The sequence below is a fragment of the Ictalurus furcatus genome, chromosome 22 (assembly GCF_023375685.1).
Source record: "Ictalurus furcatus strain D&B chromosome 22, Billie_1.0, whole genome shotgun sequence".
In the NCBI taxonomy this organism is placed as follows: Eukaryota; Metazoa; Chordata; class Actinopteri; order Siluriformes; family Ictaluridae; genus Ictalurus; species Ictalurus furcatus.
Window position 1 is genome coordinate 889,586 of NC_071276.1, and position 19,597 is coordinate 909,182.

Consider the following 19,597-nt stretch of genomic DNA (forward strand, 5'->3'; position numbering starts at 1 on the left):
CCCCCCATCCCATGAACATTATTGTGAAATAATTGATCTTGTGTAATATGCTACACAGGTTTTAGCATGTGTGTGTGTGTGTGTGTTTGTTTGTGGAGGGGGGGGGGGATCACCCAGTGAAATTCAAAACCTTAGAATGCATGAATACAACATTGCTCACATTTAGAATTTTGAAATGTTTAACCTCGATAGCGTTAAAGGTCAACATTTAAACACACGCACTGTATACGGACGATGTTCGCTGGCCGTCGCTCATGTTCCTCGTATTCCTTGGTTCCTTGGTGAAAGAGGCGCTAGATGACCAGCAGGAGCTTAAATCAGGCTGGGGTGACAGACCTCACGTTCTTCACACCAGACATGATGCAGTACTGTTAGAGACGTGCGAGTCTGTGATATTCGTGCTCCACAGTACATGTGTCTTTGGCATAACCGTGACAGTGTTAATGCTGTGTGTGGAAAGGTTCGGTACTTCAGGAACCGGTACAGAACCTTGACTCTAAACGTTTTCTATACTTAGTAACTGGCTGCTTCTGTGCACATGCGTGTGTTTGGCAGAATAAAAGCCTGTGGTTAGCGAACGCCTCACACGGTAAATAATACAGGAGGCTCGGAACTTCAAAGCCTCTTAATAGCATAGCCCTTTCAAATATAAAGACAGCATTAGCTCGTAGCCAGCATGACGTTGGATCTGTCATTCATGTGTGTGAATCGACGCCCCTTTCTGACGAGTTTATCATTTCGTAAACGTCAGGCTTTGAAGCACCTACACAAACGTCTCAGAACTTCTCCACCCAACGCTAATCCCATTTATACACGCCGTTGCTATTTTTAGCTTTTTGGCCTGTCGCGCTTTGCACAAGCTGTTCTTTAATTGTTCAGAGGTTCCGAAAAACTTCAGCTGTGCAGGTTCTTCTGAGTTTTACACCACAAGCAGGAACTCATGACCCGCGATGTGTGATGAAGGAATCAGAACCGTGCGTCATCTCCATTCAAACCTGTGGATGCCTTTACGCGAACAACAGAGACAGGCTAGCCCTGATGTGAGAGAAAGTCTCTCTCTGTCCTTCTGTCTCTGTCCTTCTGTCTCTGTCCCTCTGTCTCTGTCCTTCTGTCTCTGTCCCTCTGTCTCTATCCCTCAGTCTCTGTCCTTCTGTCTCTGTCCCTCTGTCTCTATCCCTCTGTCTCTGTCCTTCTGTCTCTATCCCTCTGTCTCTATCCCGCTGTCTCTATCCCTCTGTCTCTATCCCTCTGTCTCTGTCCTTCTGTCTCTATCCCTCTGGCTCTGTCCTTCTGTCTCTGTCCCTCTGTCTCTATCCCTCTGTCTCTGTCCTTCTGTCTCTGTCCTTCTGTCTCTATCCCGCTGTCTCTATCCCTCTGTCTCTATCCCTCTGTCTCTGTCCTTCTGTCTCTATCCCTCTGGCTCTGTCCTTCTGTCTCTATCCCTCTGTCTCTGTCCTTCTGTCTCTATCCCGCTGTCTCTATCCCTCTGTCTCTGTCCTTCTGTCTCTATCCCTCTGTCTCTATCCCTCTGTCTCTGTCCTTCTGTCTCTATCCCTCTGTCTCTGTCCTTCTGTCTCTATCCCTCTGTCTCTGTCCTTCTGTCTCTATCCCGCTGTCTCTATCCCTCTGTCTCTGTCCTTCTGTCTCTATCCCTCTGTCTCTATCCCTCTGTCTCTGTCCCTCTGTCTCTATCCCTCTGTCTCTGTCCTTCTGTCTCTATCCCTCTGTCTCTGTCCTTCTGTCTCTATCCCTCTGTCTCTATCCCGCTGTCTCTATCCCTCTGTCTCTGTCCTTCTGTCTCTATCCCTCTGTCTCTGTCCGTTTGTCTCTATCCCTCTGTCTCTGTCCTTCTGTCTCTGTCCCTCTGTCTCTATCCCTCTGTCTCTGTCCTTCTTTCTCTGTCCCTCTGTCTCTATCCCTCTGTCTCTGTCCTTCTGTCTCTATCCCTCTGTCTCTGTCCTTCTGTCTCTATCCCGCTGTCTCTATCCCTCTGTCTCTGTCCTTCTGTCTCTGTCCCTCTGTCTCTATCCCTCTGGCTCTGTCCTTCTGTCTCTATCCCTCTGTCTCTGTCCCTCTGTCTCTGTCCTTCTGTCCTCTGTCCTTCTGTCTCTATCCCTCTGTGTCTGTCCCTCTGTCTCTATCCCTCTGACTCTGTCCTTCTGTCTCTATCCCTCTGTCTCTATCCCGCTGTCTCTATCCCTCTGTCTCTGTCCTTCTGTCTCTGTCCCTCTGTCTCTATCCCGCTGTCTCTATCCTTCTGTCTCTATCCCTCTGTCTCTGTCCCTCTGTCTCTATCCCTCTGTCTCTGTCCTTCTGTCTCTATCCCTCTGTCTCTATCCTTCTGTCTCTATCCCTCTGTCTCTGTCCTTCTGTCTCTATCCCTCTGTCTCTGTCCTTCTGTCTCTATCCCTCTGTCTCTATCCTTCTGTCTCTGTCCCTCTGTCTCTGTCCCTCTGTCTCTATCCCTCTGTCTCTATCCTTCTGTGTCTGTCCTTCTGTCTCTATCCCTCTGTCTCTATCCCTCTGTCTCTGTCCCTCTGTCTCTATCCCTCTGTCTCTATCCCTCTGGCTCTATACTTCTGTCTCTATGCATCTGTCTCTATATTTCCGTCTTTGTCCTTCTGTCTCTCTCTCTCTCCATCTCTCCCTTTCTGGCTCACTTCCTCGCTGTCTTTACCGTCTTCTTTTCCTTCACTTTTACTCTCTGTCTTTTTTGTCTCTCTCTCTCTCTCTCTCTCTCTCCATTAGACTTAAATCTGTTCTCTCTCTGTATATTCCAGGTTTAGTGGTGTTCGTAAACTCGTCTCTGTAGGATTAAGAGTGTAGATCTGGCTGGCATTAGAAACTATTGTTCTGTGTGATGTCCTACATGACAGTGTACACTTAGTGGCGCTGTCTCTGATCAGTGACAAGGGACGGCTTCATGATCCGCAGCACGTAGGCCCTGGCAGACATGAAAGAACTTCTGTGGAAGTGCCTGGACTACAACCTACATCTCACTGATAACGCTCGATACTCAGCATTGGACCTGTCAGACTGCATCGGCTGAGTCAGGGCATGAATCTGAAGATGAGCCAAGTTATGTTCACTAGCACCTGTAGGCATGACTGTCCCATATACACTCTCCCAGATGTTTCGTCCTTTTTAAGACATTGACTTCAGAGAGTCTCCGCCATCAACCAACACAGAGCTGTAGCATTTCAGCACTTACTTCATCTGCAATAAAATAATATCACATCACCCCTCAGTGCTGATGAGTTCTGGACTCTGATTGGTCAGAAAGTGTTGATTAATTCTCTAGAACAGCGGCTCTGACAGTAGCGCAGGTTTACATTAACGTGCTCGTTCTAATACGTTATCGTTTCTATAGTAACATATATAGATTTAACAATAACTCTGCTCCATCACACCACCGTTGTGGATTATTTTCCAATAACAGCGCCTATACGTATAAACTGTAAGATATAAATATGAGCTGTTAAACTGAAATCACGTGTTCCTCAGCTCATACGAGAGAGTGAAATCTCCACACCTCAGACCGGGTCACAGAGTTCACGCCCCCGACTCCTGAGCCGTGTCTGAGTCGAGTGTGGGTGTCTTTGGTCTGTGTGTGGTCTGTGAGCCAATGGTTTCTGGAAGCTGTAAATCTGCTTCATAAAACTTTACGCCTGAGAGTATGAACACAATGAAGAGAGAGAGAGAGAGAGAGAAAGAGAAAGAGAGAGAGAGAGAGAGCAAGAGAAAAAGAGATTGACTTCGTCATGGAATAAGTGGAGGAATGCGCTCCAACTGCAATCCATTCATTCTTAAAGGAACAAACTGAAACCGCTAAAAAAAGAAACTGTCCACGAGTGCACTGAGACACGTTTGATGTGTGAAGCGTGCTCTGCTTTCCACTGGAGCTACGAAGTTCACCGAGCTGCACGTGCATTCCACCGAACTGTAGGATAATATCCTCCTGTTCTCCTTGTGCATGAAATAAACTATTAAACACCAGCTACACCGTGCACTACCTGTCCAGTAGGGATGAGAACTCTATCGAGCTTCCCTGTTACCGCATGTGTGCTACACAGCTCAGTGAAATACTGTCTTCTGCACACTATGTTAGCGCTCTGTGCCCAATAGGAAGCCAGCTCTGTGTGCCCTATACGTGGTCACTACATAGGGTGTGAAATAACGCTGTAGAGATTATATATTGGAATTTAGCTTGCTGTTTCTGTATAAACCAACGCACTGACACATTTAGACGCTCAAACATCACGAATGTCAAGGAAACGTGAGACGTCGAGTATATTGCATGTTAGCTCAGTCGAGCCGTCGCTTCACCATGTTTGGTTTGGTTAAACATTTTTAGATATGCTCCAGATTAAGTAATTACAGCTCACAGCTCACGCCCAGTAATGTGTCAACCACCGAGCCACACCATTCTGAGCTCACACTCTGTGTGTGTGTTACTGAGTGACACATGACTTATGTATTTTAGTCATTTCTTAGATAAACATGACAGGCCCTTGGCTTGCGATGCAGAACATTAGGTTTCGGCGGTATGCCACCCGTCGCCAGTCACCAGGAAACTGATGAGGAAAGGTGCACAGAGAATTTCACACACAGCGACAGGAGTGAAGGCATGAGGTGAAGCTGAGGCTGTGCGGATCACCTTCACCAGTATTACGCTGAATTATGTCATCGTTGAGCACATTTGAGCTACACAGTGGGGGAAAAAGTGTGTTTTGTGTCTGTGATAAATGTTTATGTGAGAACAGGTGATGTAAATGTGTAATTGTTTATTTGGGTAATTAGCGGTTTGTAAAACGTCGACTGCTTGTAACATTGCTAGCCAAATCGGCATGCTAGTTGCAGTGACGTTAGCTGATGTTAGCTACATGGCGTTTTTCATTTTAATGTATGCTTTTTAGTAAGGAGTGAAATCGCCTCACAGAATGACTCTACACAATGACTCTACACAATGACTATACACAATGGCCTGATTGTTGTGTCTCTGTAATCGACTAGCAGACCCCTCGCACTGACACTGCGGTATAGCATTAAATATATTCTGGTTTAAAAGCAGGCAGCTGTATTCGTCTGGATATTATGCTGCGTATTCAAGACAGCGTTCCAGCTCGAGTGTATTTAAAACACCTGCAGCTCCATGAGCAATAACAGACTTTCTCATCACTCATTGTTCAGACCGAGATCCTTATAAGGCGTCATCTCGTGTTTAAAATCGCCGTGTGCTAGTGTTAAAAATGTAATAAATGACACGTTCTTCTCCGTTACTCCTTAACATCAAGTTCATTTAGTCCAAACTGCATGTCAGTTATGTTAGCCTTCACGCTCCAGTGCTAAAGTGTAACAAGTTTCATTCAAATTTACATTCAGGAAATAAGTGCAGCAGACATTTACACATATACACTCTTCTTTTTTTCCTGGGTTTTTTTTTATACCCCAAACCCCAAGTGACTTTAAACAGACAGACCCTAGCATCAAAATATAAATATTTATTACAGTGCTTAAGACATTACCCAGCAGGCTTTGCTGCAAAACACCTATCAGCGAGACATACAGCATAACACACTAAGCATGGCATGACATGAGGTCATTTTTCCACTAGGAGTGACAGTGTACACTGATTCTGCTCCTTATACAGTATGAAGATGCGCTGCACCGTCGGGTTTTTTAAATCCTTTTAAAGTCAACAGATGTGCAATGTAGTGTAGTGTAAAGGAGTGTAGTGTAGTGTAGTGTAAAGGAGGGTAGTGTAGTGTAGTGTAGTGTAAAGGAGGGTAGTGTAGTGTAGTGTAGTGTAGTATAGTGTAAAGGAGTGTAGTGTAGTGTACTGTAGTGTAGTGTAAAGTAGTGTACTGTAGTGTAGTGTAAAGGAGTGTAGTGTAGTGTAATGTAGTGTAAAGTAGTGTAAAGTACGTGATGTATGTAATGTAGTATAGTGTAGTGTAAAGTAGTGTCAGGTGATGTAGTGTAAAGTAGTATAGTGTAGTGTAGTGTAAAGGAGTGTAGTGTAGTGTAGTGTAGTGTAAAGGAGTGTAGTGCAAAGGAGGGTAGTGTAGTGTAAAGGAGGGTAGTGTAGTGTAAAGGAGGGTAGTGTAGTGTAGTGTAGTGTAAAGGAGTGTAGTATAGTGTACTGTAGTGTAGTGTAAAGTAGTGTACTGTAGTGTAGTGTAAAGGAGTGTAGTGCAAAGGAGGGTAGTGTAGTGTAAAGGAGGGTAGTGTAGTGTAGTGTAGTGTAGTGTACTGTAGTGTAGTGTAAAGTAGTGTACTGTAGTGTAGTGTAAAGGAGTGTAGTGTAAAGTAGTGTAAAGTACGTGATGTATGTAATGTAGTATAGTGTAGTGTAAAGTAGTGTCAGGTGATGTAGTGTAAAGTAGTGTAGTGTAGTGTAATGTAGTGTAAAGTATGTGATGTATTTAATGTAGTGTAAAGTAGTGAAACGTACGTGATGTATGTAATGTAGTATAGTGTAGTGTAAAGTAGCGTCAGGTGATGTAGTGTAAAGTAGTATAGTGTAGTGTAGTGTAGTGTAATGTAGTGTAAAGTAGTGTAAAGTACATGATGTATGTAATGTAGTATAGTGTAGTGTAAAGTAGTGTAAAATAGTGTAGTGTAGTGTAGTGTAATGTAGTGTAGTGTAGTGTAAAATAGTGTAGTGTAGTGTAAAGGAGTGTGGTGTAATGCAGTGTAATGTAAAGGATTGTAGTGTAAAGTAGTGTAGTGTAGTGTAAAGTATTTGATGTAGTGTAGTGTATTGTGATGTAGTGTAGTGTAAATTATGTAGTGTAGTGTAATGTAGTGTAAATTAGTGTAATGTACTGTAAAGTATGTGATGTAGTGTAATGTAATGTAAAGGAGTGTAGTGTAAAGTAGTGTAGTGTAGTGTAAAGTATTTGATGTAGTGTAGTGTAGTGTAAAGTATGTGATGTAGTGTAGTGTAAAGTATTTGATGTAGTGTAGTGTAGTGTGATGTAGTGTAGTGTAGTGTAGTGTAAAGTATGTGATGTATGTAATGTAGTGTAATGTAGTGTAGTGTAATGTAATGTAGTGTAATGTAATGTAAAGGAGTGTAGTGTAAAGTAGTGTAGTGTAGTGTAAAGTATGTGATGTATGTAATGTAGTGTAATGTAGTGTAGTGTAATGTAATGTAGTGTAATGTAATGTAAAGGAGTGTAGTGTAAAGTAGTGTAGTGTAGTGTAAAGTATTTGATGTAGTGTAGTGTAGTGTGATGTAGTGTAGTGTAGTGTAGTGTAAAGTATGTGATGTATGTAATGTAGTGTAATGTAGTGTAGTGTAATGTAATGTAGTGTAATGTAATGTAAAGGAGTGTAGTGTAAAGTAGTGTAGTGTAGTGTAAAGTATGTGATGTATGTAATGTAGTGTAATGTAGTGTAGTGTAATGTAATGTAAAGGAGTGTAGTGTAAAGTAGTGTAGTGTAGTGTAAAGTATTTGATGTAGTGTAGTGTAGTGTGATGTAGTGTAGTGTAGTGTAGTGTAAAGTATGTGATGTATGTAATGTAGTGTAATGTAGTGTAGTGTAATGTAATGTAGTGTAATGTAATGTAAAGGAGTGTAGTGTAAAGTAGTGTAGTGTAGTGTAAAGTATGTGATGTATGTAATGTAGTGTAATGTAGTGTAGTGTAATGTAAAGTAGTGTAATGTAATGTAAAGGAGTGTAGTGTAAAGTAGTGTAGTGTAGTGTAAAGTATTTGATGTAGTGTAGTGTAGTGTGATGTAGTGTAGTGTAGTGTAGTGTAAAGTATGTGATGTATGTAATGTAGTGTAATGTAGTGTAGTGTAATGTAATGTAGTGTAATGTAATGTAAAGGAGTGTAGTGTAAAGTAGTGTAGTGTAGTGTAAAGTATGTGATGTATGTAATGTAGTGTAATGTAGTGTAGTGTAATGTAATGTAAAGGAGTGTAGTGTAAAGTAGTGTAGTGTAGTGTAAAGTATTTGATGTAGTGTAGTGTAGTGTGATGTAGTGTAGTGTAGTGTAGTGTAAAGTATGTGATGTATGTAATGTAGTGTAATGTAGTGTAGTGTAATGTAATGTAGTGTAATGTAATGTAAAGGAGTGTAGTGTAAAGTAGTGTAGTGTAGTGTAAAGTATGTGATGTATGTAATGTAGTGTAATGTAGTGTAGTGTAATGTAATGTAAAGGAGTGTAGTGTAAAGTAGTGTAGTGTAGTGTAAAGTATTTGATGTAGTGTAGTGTAGTGTGATGTAGTGTAGTGTAGTGTAGTGTAAAGTATGTGATGTATGTAATGTAGTGTAATGTAGTGTAGTGTAATGTAGTGTAGTGTAATGTAATGTAAAGGAGTGTAGTGTAAAGTAGTGTAGTGTAGTGTAAAGTATGTGATGTATGTAATGTAGTGTAATGTAGTGTAGTGTAATGTAATGTAGTGTAATGTAATGTAAAGGAGTGTAGTGTAAAGTAGTGTAGTGTAGTGTAAAGTATTTGATGTAGTGTAGTGTAGTGTGATGTAGTGTAGTGTAGTGTAGTGTAAAGTATGTGATGTAGTGTGTGTGGTGTAGTGTGGTGTAGTGTAGTGTAGTGTAAAGTATGTGATGTAGTGTAGTGTAGTGTAAAAGTGGCTTGATGGTTAAGGTTGTAGGTTACTGATCGGAAGGTGGGGGGTTCAAGCCCCAGCACTGCCCTTGATCTCCATGCTGTATCATGACTGAAAGTAGTGTAGAAAGTAGCATGCTGGGATATGCTGTAATGTGACTAATAAAAGACTCATTATAATTAGAGTGATGTAATGTGATGTAGTGTGCTTCTGGCTGTGTGAGGATTTAGTGGTTGTATAGAACACTCTCAGAAATAAAGATAATGAAGTTAACGTTTCCTTGTTGCTCATGTGGTATCATTAATGCTATATGTTTTGTACATTTTATATATTTGATCTGAAAAAATGGAATAAAGTACATGTTTAATGGTGTTTTAATTTGAAGGTGTATATATAAAGTGGACTTTAAGGACCACTGACATACCTTTAAAGTGTTACTCTAGAAGATATGTTAATTTAATTATGAACTTTCCTAATCATTAAACACCACATGCACCTTCTCAGGTAGCAAAGGGCCTACATAGGGGATACATCCGAACCCAAAGAAGGTCTCTAACACCCAGCTGAATAATGTCTGATTCCTGTCGAAATGTCACTGATCTGATGATTACTATTTCTGATGAATAAAATTTCACTTCCACATAAAATCTCAGCCACGGACTTTCCGCGTTTAGAAATCTGAACTCGTGGAATGGGGGCGTGTCTAATGAGGACAGGGCGTGCCCAGTGCGCGCGGGGCGTGGTTTGCTGTCTGATAAATTCCGTTGCGCTGAGCTCGAGTCAGACACACCGAGAATCAGTGCTCAGAGACGCGTACCGAGCAGAGCGACACACCGAGCAGACATGTACACCAGACCCACCTCCATGAGCTTCACCTACCCGAGCCACAGCGCGAGCTACAGACCGGTGGCGCGCAGCACCGAGCCCGAGGTGTTCACCTTCGACCGGATCCCGGTTCAGCACTTCAGCCCGCCGAGGCAGCCGCAGCGCCGCAGAGTAATGCGAGTCATGTACCCGGCCAAAGTGCGCAAATACCTGCCTCCGGCCGAGAAGAGCCCCGCCAAGCGCTGGCTGCTGGCGCTGTGCCTGGTGCTGCTGGCGCAGATTTACACCGAGCGCGACGACGAGCTCGACATCACGGAACCGGCCGCGCTCTCAAACGCTCTCTCCGCGGATCTGCCGGGCGATGATGCGTCTGCGTCCTCGCCGCTCTTCCTGCACTTCCGCTCGGCCGAGGAGAGCGCCATGCGCATGACCAGCTGCTCCAAAGACTCTGGGCCGTGGATAAACACGACGTGCGAGGCGGAGGAGACAGAAGTGCAGGAACACCGTCAGCACCGCCTGCAGCAGAGGAAAAACCCCTACGTGGTGGCGCTCCTGTATCCCGCTGTTCTCCACACGCTGGGCTGCGAGCAGTGAACACCCTCCACCCATCCACCCATCCATCTATCTATCTATCAAGCACTGATGGAGGCTCTCAGAGACAGAGAGACAGCAGGCTGAGGAAGACAGACAGAAGGTGTTCACCTCAGCTGGACTGTTCTGTGCACATCTGCATGAACACCTGCATTGTTCATGAAGTAATTAATCACTGAAGAACTGCATTACTGAGTAGAATGAAGAGGTTAAATCAGCACTTTTCCTGTGCAGAGATGCGAGACAGGAACTGACCGAGACACTTTAAACACTTTTGATGGACTAAACTTGAACTTGAAGTGTAACTTTATATATTTATTGTAAAATAATAATAATGAAATCGGGTACTGTGTAAGACAGGACTACAGACCCGTGTGATGATGATGATGAGCAACACTTGAACTCTCTGAACCAGTTGTTTGATGAAGAAATGCTGTTCCATGCTCACTCTTGTAGTTATTTATTCTGTGCTATTTATGTCATGAATATTTAATGTCCTATTTATTTTTCTGCGTAAAATAAACATGTGAAGTTTGCATACTTGTGTTTCCCTTAGCTTTTTTTTAGTCGCTGAATAATACCAGAAGGAGAATAGACAGCCATGAAACACAACACACACACACACACACACACACACACACACACAGGCACAGGCACAAGCACAAGCATGTCATCTCACAGAGTAAAAAAAACAATACTGGGGCTTTTAGCTATAAACAGGTTTCTACTTGCATGACGATACAGGAACACTGTTAAGATACTTCCATATTTTAAACTTTTTGTCCTGATGTTTAATCTGAGATTCTATCAGATTTATTTCTGTTAGATTTCTGTCCGACTCAGACCTCCTTTCTGACCCCTCTGTTCATCACAGAGATCATTTAGGAAGCTACACAGCAATCACAGAAACGTACTGCGATGTTTAGTGAATTATGATGAGAATACATCTCGGCTGTGTTCGAAATGCCTCCACACTTCTCACACCGACCCAGACAGACTTCTACAAGTCTGATCTTCTTACAGAGAAGTTCATCGGATGAGGACCAGGATGTGGGACGGGAAACCGGGTGCGTTTCACTACGGTCACGTAGTGAACAAACGAAAAGTCACTTGTCTCTTGTGGGCGTGGCCTGACCGACATCTGATGAGAAACGGTAGTAGCTAGGTTATAACTATATCGCTTCTAATTAAATATCGCACGAATCAAAGATTAGCCACGCATGCTAACTGTACTGAGATCGTTATCTGGAGTGATCATTTTACCTCCATATTTGCATAGAGGTGATAAAAATCTCAGTTGAAGTGATGTGCTGTTGCAGAGATTGAACAATAGGAACACCTCGTAGAATTTGTAATGGTTTTAATGGGAATCTTACTGGTTTTAATGGAAACTGTGATGGTCCCTCTGGGTCTCGATTGGTAATTTGTTGTCTTCTATTGGTGGCATGTTACGTCTAGTGGATTCCATTAACGACCAATAATGGTAATGGTTTTAATAATAAGCTGATGGTTTGTAATGGTGTTTGTAGTGAAAACCATTAGAATTTCTGTGATGATTTCTACTGTTTCTTTTTGTTGTTGTTTTTTCAGCAGGGTAAGTGTCCGTGAATGTCAGTGATGAAGCAATCACCGGTTCTGTGATAACAGGTATTATCAGTGAAATCCTCCGCTGTGATTCAGTGATGTGGTGATTAGCCGGACTTTTTACCCACAGACTAAAACAGCACAGACGGACTCGAGTCTCGTGGTTTGTTTAAAAGCTTTTATATCACTGTAAGTAAGTCCAAGTCTTAATAATAAATAGCTAGCTACAGGACACGAGTCCTTACAGAAATGACCAAAATGAGCTAGCTTTGTGTGTGAGTAAAACATTTCACCACAGTTAGCTAGCTAGCTTTGTGAGAAGATAAGCATTTGACGTGAATTAGCTAGCTTTTTAACAATACGTGTTAATTAGCTTTGCTTGGGGTTAAACCATTAGCCTATAGCTAGCTTCGTAGCTAATCCCATTCCGCAATGCTGGTGTCTTGCTTATTTATGCTAATGCTAGCGACATGGTTTGAAAGAAATCTGTTCTTTGGATAGAAACTGAACGTGAAGAGGTGTGTTTCCCTCAGAATTTCAGTAGATTCCGTATTTATTCAACTAATCCTGAGCGTGTTTGTGTTTTTCGATCTAGCCTTTCCAGATTTAGGATAAAGACGGTGTCAGAACCTAGTCATTTTTCAATCGCAGGTCTACGATCAGCGGATCTTCATGGTGTAATCTGGCGCGGAGACGCACGTGTTCACACAGACTGTTCAGAGTAAAGTTTATGGGGATCTCGTACAGTGTGATGAGGAATCATCTGTTTTACTCGTGGTGTCAAACTGGTTCACCACATTGTTACAGAGGGTGTCGAATCTGCTCCGTCATCAAAGTACAGCGTTTTCTACGCCCCTCCCCCCTCCCACAGTGTGATGGGCTTTACCCAGCCCACTTCCTCTGGGATATTACATCGTTTGTGTTGTGTAAGTGTGTGTCCGGTCAGAAAAAGTGTCCTTTAACCAACACTCAGGCTGGAATCTCCCAGTTACACTTCCTATTACACACACACACACACACACTCACACACACACTTGGGAAGTAAAGTTTACAAACCAACTCCTCCTGATTCACAATGCACGCAACTTCAGTCACTGTAATTGCCTTCTCTCTCTGACACACACACACACAGACACACACACACACACACACATTCCCAAAGTATGACTAATCCTGCACCAAAGCTTTCCGGATCTGCCTGGTTTCACATAACAGGAGGGAGAATGAGAGTGAGAGAGACAGGAAGGGAAAAAAATGGGAATGCCCTTCCAGATGAGGTGTGTCAGGCCTGTAGTGGCATGCAATCCTGTACATGCAACACCATACACACCCACCCACACACACACACACACACACACCATGTAATAGATTCTGCAGAGATTTCCAATCAGGTTACTCTGCTGTGACACACACTTGTACCTTAAGGGAAAAAATACTCCCAGAGTTTTAAAGCCATAGAACTCCATAAATCTGTTAAAGTAGAAAATGTCTTTCAAATCGGAACTGCATCGTCCTTATCCATGTGTCCTTCACCTACCTGTTATAGAGTTATAAATAAGTACAAAATAAATTCCCCAACGCGTGATGCCGGAAGTTTACACGAGATAAGAGACAGTGTACAGTGTTACAGCTGTTACAGGTGTTTATATTGTGACAGTGAGGCATGCTGGGAATTTTTACAGTAGAAAACCTGCACTTCCTGCCGAGACCTACTCATTCCGGTTATTACTGCAGGGTCAGGGTGCGAAGACCGGAGTAATATCACACTTGTGATAAAATAGAGTTTATTTTTATTATTCTGATGATTTTTTTATTATAATTCATATAATATATAATTATAAAGAATTGTTTGGATTCTAATTTAATATTTAAAACACTGGCTGCACACCCAGTAACTGGGCCTGTGTAAATGGTCTGCACTTCACAGGGCATCACAGTCACGTGACCTGAACCCCATAGGAAATCTCTGGTGGGATGTGAAGAAGGCGGTCGCAGCACACAAACCCGAGAATATTACTGACCTGGAGGCCGTTGCTCATGAGGAACGGGAGAAGATTCCTCAGGAGCGCTGCAGAAGCTCTGCATCTCGTTTGCAGCGGGTCATAACAGCAAAAGGAGCTCTACTAAGTCCTAAAGACCATCGTCATGAAGGGGGTGAATAATTTCAAGACTGGAGAAATCATTATAAGTTGCATGTTCAGTAGAATTCGGGGAAAACACTTGTTGTGTTGAACTATTTCAACCGCTTTTGTTTGATTTGTTCATCGCAAACATCTGAAAGTCTGTACATTTTGACAGTAAACCTGATTTGCACTGGGGGGTGAATACTTTTGATCGCAACTGTATATAGCGCTTTTTAAACTTAGCGATTCTGCACTGTTTCTCATTTACACATTCAGCGCTCGCTTGCCAACAGGAGCAAATTGGTCTGTGTCTTGCCCGAGGACATTTCGGCATGTAGAGACACGTGGGCCAGGATTCGAACCACCAACCCTACGATGAATGGATAACCCGCTCTACCACCTTCGCCATCAGACACAGCCCCACCCGAGCGGTTAGCGTGTTAGTGTGAGATAGGTCAATGCGATGTTACTCAGTTCTCGGTATTCAGCATGCACGGACATCCCAAAACCGGCCCGTGGCGTCTCTGTGGACTTCTCTGTGTACAACAGTTTAAAACAGAAGATTTCCCATGACCCCTGAGCTACCGCTGTACTACCCGGGGTAAGACCCGCTGCACTACGCCGTTTTACACCACTGCAGTGTTTCCTCTGCGTACACTAACATCATTAACAGTATGGAAGCCCATGCTTTAGGGTTGTCTGTAGGGTCGGTCATCAGGGGGGTGGTCACCAAGGCGACAGGTGACATGTGACGCGTGTTTAAACGACAGAAGGAATGAAGTGACGTGTGTGAGTTCTCTTTTCCAGAAGAATCCTTTAGACAATGCTCAGCTCCTTGTCTTCTTATCTTCCATCCTTTGTCAACATCATTCTTTTTATTACAATACACACACACACACACCCTGAGTTTCGGCTATGGTACAAGCGCCCAAAGATATCTTATGTCTTACAAAAATAGAAGTGCAGGAGTGGAAGTGAAATCACTTCCTTCACTTTCTCACACACACACACACACACACACACTTTAGCATGGTTAAACAACCTACAAATCGATAATTACAGTAACTGGTTCCGCAGTTCTGTTTCATTCCATGGGTGAAAGTTTACCTCTCCTCTAACACGCCTCATTCACTATAAACGACACACACCGCTCTCACGTTCAGCTTTACATAAGAGAACATTCAAATGCCGAAAACGTTTTATTTATTCTCACACCCTGCGGTGTAAAACGAGCGTGTGTAAGGCGTGAAGAGTATCGACCAGAGCTGGAGGAGACCCAAGCCATCAGTGGAATAAGAGTGCACGTGTACAGGGAGGTATTTAGACATGTGTGTGTTATTTCCAGGGCAGATATCCACTTCAAATTTACACTCATAACGTCTTCTGACTTTGTACTCATAAATATGAACAGAAAACACCAACGAACAGCGTTAGAACTTCGTCGCGAAGCCGCTGACGGTGATTACAGCTTCGAGACGTCTCCAGTAAGAAGTTACAGTAAGAAATCTCTCTCAGCGAATCATCTTCAGTTCCCTAACGAACATTAATCTCTCGTAAATGTCGACTGGGATTCGAGTCAGGAGACCGGCTCGGCCATGCAAGGTCCAGATTTAGTTTCAGTTCTCCTCTAATGTGTCCTTGTACATCGCTCCATTCCCGTGTCGATGACGTGTAACGCCCCGTATCGTGATGCTCCCACCACCATGCTTCTCAGCGTCAGCGTCGCTGTGAAGAACCGCACCCCCTTTCACACTAGAACGAGAGAGATTTCACCCACAAAACACTGACGACTGGTTTATTCACACATCTCATTACCGATCAGAGGCGTTACACTATAGGGGCAGGTGGGCGGAGCTCCAGCAGATATCGCACCAGATTAACTGTATGACTGATGACTCCATGTTGCCGACCCTGAACTGCTTATTAATCTAAAACCCATCAGATAGCATCCTGTAGTATTCGTAATTCAAATGTGATAGCATCTGCACTTCATCAAATCATTATTAACGTCACTGAAGACGCTGCGATCACAAGCCACAAGGAGCTGATGATGTAAAAAGCTTGTTATAAGTTAATATCTGAATGTTTACCGTGATACGCAATGTTGGAATTAAATTCCTGCCTGTCATCATCTACTTCCTGAATGAGATCATGTCAAACCCCTCGACTCTGGTGTAGTTCTGTATTTTTCCACAAATAAATCACATCCTTCCGCTTTCTCCCGATCTGTAGTTTTCCACTTTCATCAGCACTGCATGCTCACCCTGAAAGCCCACACAGGAAGTGTGTGTGTGTGTGTGTGTGTGTGTGTGTGTGTGTGTGAGTTTGTGGTTTTTCTCTCTCAGGTGGTTTATTCAAAGATAACATGACCTTAAAATGACAAGCAGCAGGATGTAAAAACTTTCACTAATACAAAACGACGCTGGTAGAAGTTCCACTTCCGGATATGGGTTCTACATGAAACCCGTAAGGACCAACAAAAAAGCTGAAGAACCTTTTGAGGTTCTAGATTGAAGTTTTTTTTTTATAAGAGTGTATAGTGGAAAGATGTTCTTGGTGGAGTTTCACATAATCTTTTTATTTTATGAAATATCACAAATGTCCATCATGAGATCTTTTAGGTCCATCCGTACTGGAGGGTTCACTCGAAAGAAAGAAAGAAAGAAAGAAAAAATGGTCATTTCACAGATAAGTGCAGAACTTTAATCTACAGAATGTAAAAACGCTGCTTCCCACGAGCTGAAGAACGCTTAAAGGTTCTAGAATAGACTGAATTTACTGAACAGCGCAGCGTATAAAGTGATTATGTACACAGTATTATGGGATGTTTTGTGTAGACTCTCTGTATACGCTGACGTCTCGTGAGTCTGGAAGTTTATTCTGCTACGCAGATCTCTGAGCCATGACTGAGCGTAAAGAAATAAAAATAATCTTCCAGCACTTCCTCAGTGAAGTCACTCAGATTTCAACTACAGGAATTTTCTGCTCTGTGCTGATTCAGAGGTGGACACACACACACACACACACACACACACACACAGCTGATTCACTACCGCTCTCGTATTGACCTTTAATTAGTCAGTGTTTTTGTATATGTGTAACAAGAGGAAATATGACAATCACTACATATCATAAATACCTGGAAATTTTCATAGATCACGACACACACACACACACACACACACACACACACACACACACACACACACACATTATTCATGCAGGTAATCAGTGCTATGCTACACCTTAAACCTTTTGGATGGATGAATGTAAGAATGAATGAACAAACGAATGGATGGATGGATAAAGGAATAAAAGAATGGATGGATAAAAGAATGGATGAATGGATGGATGGATAAAGGAATAAAAGAATGGATGGATAAAAGAATGGATGAATGGATGGATGGATAAAGGAATAAAAGAATGGATGGATAAAAGAAAGGATGGATGGATAAAGGAATAAAAGAATGGATAGATAACGGAATGGATGGATGGATGGATAAAGGAATAAAGCAATGGATGGATGGATAAAGGAATAAAGGAATGGATAGATAAAAGAATGAATGGATGGATAAAGGAATAAAGGAATGGATGGATGGATGGATAAAAGAATAAAGGAATGGATGGATGGATGGATAAAGAATGGATGGATGGATAAAGGAATAAAGCAATGGATGGATGGATAAAGGAATAAAAGGATGGATGGATGGATAAAGGAATAAAGGAATGGATGGATGGATGGAAGGATGATGTTTATGGAGGATCTCATGGTGTTTTAGTTATGAATAATCCATAACCCGTTGGTGCAGAAAAACATTTTTAGTACAGACTTTCTTCACCTTGCCACTTCCTGCTTCTTCCTTCAGGGAAAATCTACAAGAGTTTCCCAGGAACTTTATTCTTAACAACTTTGAACACAAGTTCCTTCAAGTCTCGCAGTAACATCCGGGTTCCAATCAAAGGCGCCTTTCATTAAAACCACCGCTTTATATGAAGGACATTGTCCACTGGTGTTTTTCTCCACAGTAAATCTTTTTCCTCTTCTCAGATATCAGAGTGTGTTGTGCCAGGGTAAAACCATCTGTCTTATCTCGATTTGCATCATTGCCCTTGTGCCATGCCAGAAATTCTTAGGCTTAAAGGCTGTGTCCTAAATCGCATGTCTCTGCTTTTCCAAAACTGCAGGGGAAAATAGTGTGTATGAAACTATAGCATTCTGTGGCCTTTACTACATCCCAAACCATTCTATAGTAATGTGATAGCACACTGCTCTGTGGTCATTTGTTTGTAATTTGTCTTATTTGGGAATCTAAAGGTGAACAACACTACAGGTCTGATTGTTTCCTTCATGCTCCACAGTGTACCAGGAATGTGAAGAAATGCTCGGTGGAACCCTGGTGGTGTGTAGACGCTACTGCAGGCTGCCAGATTTTAAGGATTTGCTGACCCCTGTTGGTCAAATCTGTCTACTGCAAGGTGTGTGTGTGTACTGCGGATGAGTTTGTAGGCGTGAGTGTGGAATGAAATTACATTAATAAACCTTTAGGGCACTCAGGGGTTGTAGTTGTAGGAAAATAATCCACAAATGGGTGGTGTGGTCTGGCACAATGCAAAGAAGCAGGGTGGATGATTTTCACGTAACAGCACGTCCCTGGTGTGTTTTATTACTCTTATACCACAGCAATAAAAAAAAGAAAGAATTGCAATTAAATTGATTATAGAGCATCTTTTTTTTATTGATCTGTCTGCAATAACATTTAAACTGGAACACCAGCCTCACCACCAACTTTCACTCTCTTGAAGTTGGGGTTCATCAGTTTCCTCCCACCTCTCAAAAGTCAGCAGTTCCTTCTTGCACATGTTTAGTTATAAAGAATATTTCGATTTTGTATTGTTTTGAGCAAGTTAGCACAAACATTTCCTTCGACTTGGCTAAATTTGTGTGAATGTGTGTGAATGTGTGTGTGCATGATGCCATGCGGTAGACCGGTGCCCAACCCAGGGTGTATCCCGCCTCACACCCAGGATTGCCAAGAATGACTCCGGATCCACTGCAACCCTGCCCGAGATAAAGCAATTACTAATGATGAGTGCATGAATTCAAAATATTCTATCAATATTCAATAATTCAACTGATTACACATTAAATATATAATGAATCTGTACCTGACTGAGGAATAAATGTCCTCTTGGAAACGAATGGAATCATTAAACTGTAAAATACACAGAACATTTCCTTAAAGTTAGCATTTGTTTTTTTTTTTCTCCCGTAATGTTCTGGGAATGTTCTATTTTGGTTAACAAAGCCTCTTTTCGTACAGGATATAACACAATATTGACCAATGTGTCCGTTCAGACAGGATATATACTGTATTACCTGGAATGATTTCTACTGCATATTCTATAGAAGTGAAAATACAGAGTAATCTTCTCAGACGTGCACAAGCACGGCCCACAAATAATTCCTGACATGACGGATACGGACGTGACTAAAATAGTTTTACGTGCCTTCACGTGCAAAACCAATCCGGTCTGAATAGGGATAAAGTCAGTGCTGTTCCTGAAACCCCTCATAGAATTTGTAATGGTTTGAATGGAAACTGTAATGGTCCCTGTGGGTCTCTAATGGGAAGATGTTGCCGTCTATTGGTGGCATGTTATGTCTAGTGGATACCATTAAGGACCAATAATGGTAATGGTTTTAATGGTTTTCTGATGGTAACACAACATTCAAATGTATTTTTAAAAAATAAAACACACACACACACACATATATATATATATATATATATATAGAGAGAGAGAGAGAGAGAGAGAGAGAGAGTTATATTTCTTTGAAGGATTTCAGATGGAATCTATAAGAGTAAAATCTCTAAAAGTTGCAGTTTTATT

The 19,597-nt window shown here is 42.2% G+C and overlaps 1 protein-coding gene across 1 annotated transcript; it reads left to right on the forward strand.

Annotated features, from left to right (window-relative positions):
• Positions 1-8,543: 8,543 nt before the first annotated feature.
• On the forward strand, positions 8,544-10,758 carry ier3 (immediate early response 3). Its single transcript, XM_053610177.1, has one exon. The coding sequence runs from the start codon at positions 9,426-9,428 to the stop codon at positions 9,999-10,001; it is 576 nt and encodes a 191-aa protein (XP_053466152.1). The 5' UTR covers positions 8,544-9,425; the 3' UTR covers positions 10,002-10,758.
• The last annotated feature ends 8,839 nt before the right edge of the window (positions 10,759-19,597 follow it).

What these genes read in the sequence shown, in the direction of transcription:
- ier3 (XM_053610177.1), top strand. Translation starts at nt 9,426, where the DNA reads ATGTACACCAGACCCACCTCCATGAGCTTCACCTACCCGAGCCACAGC.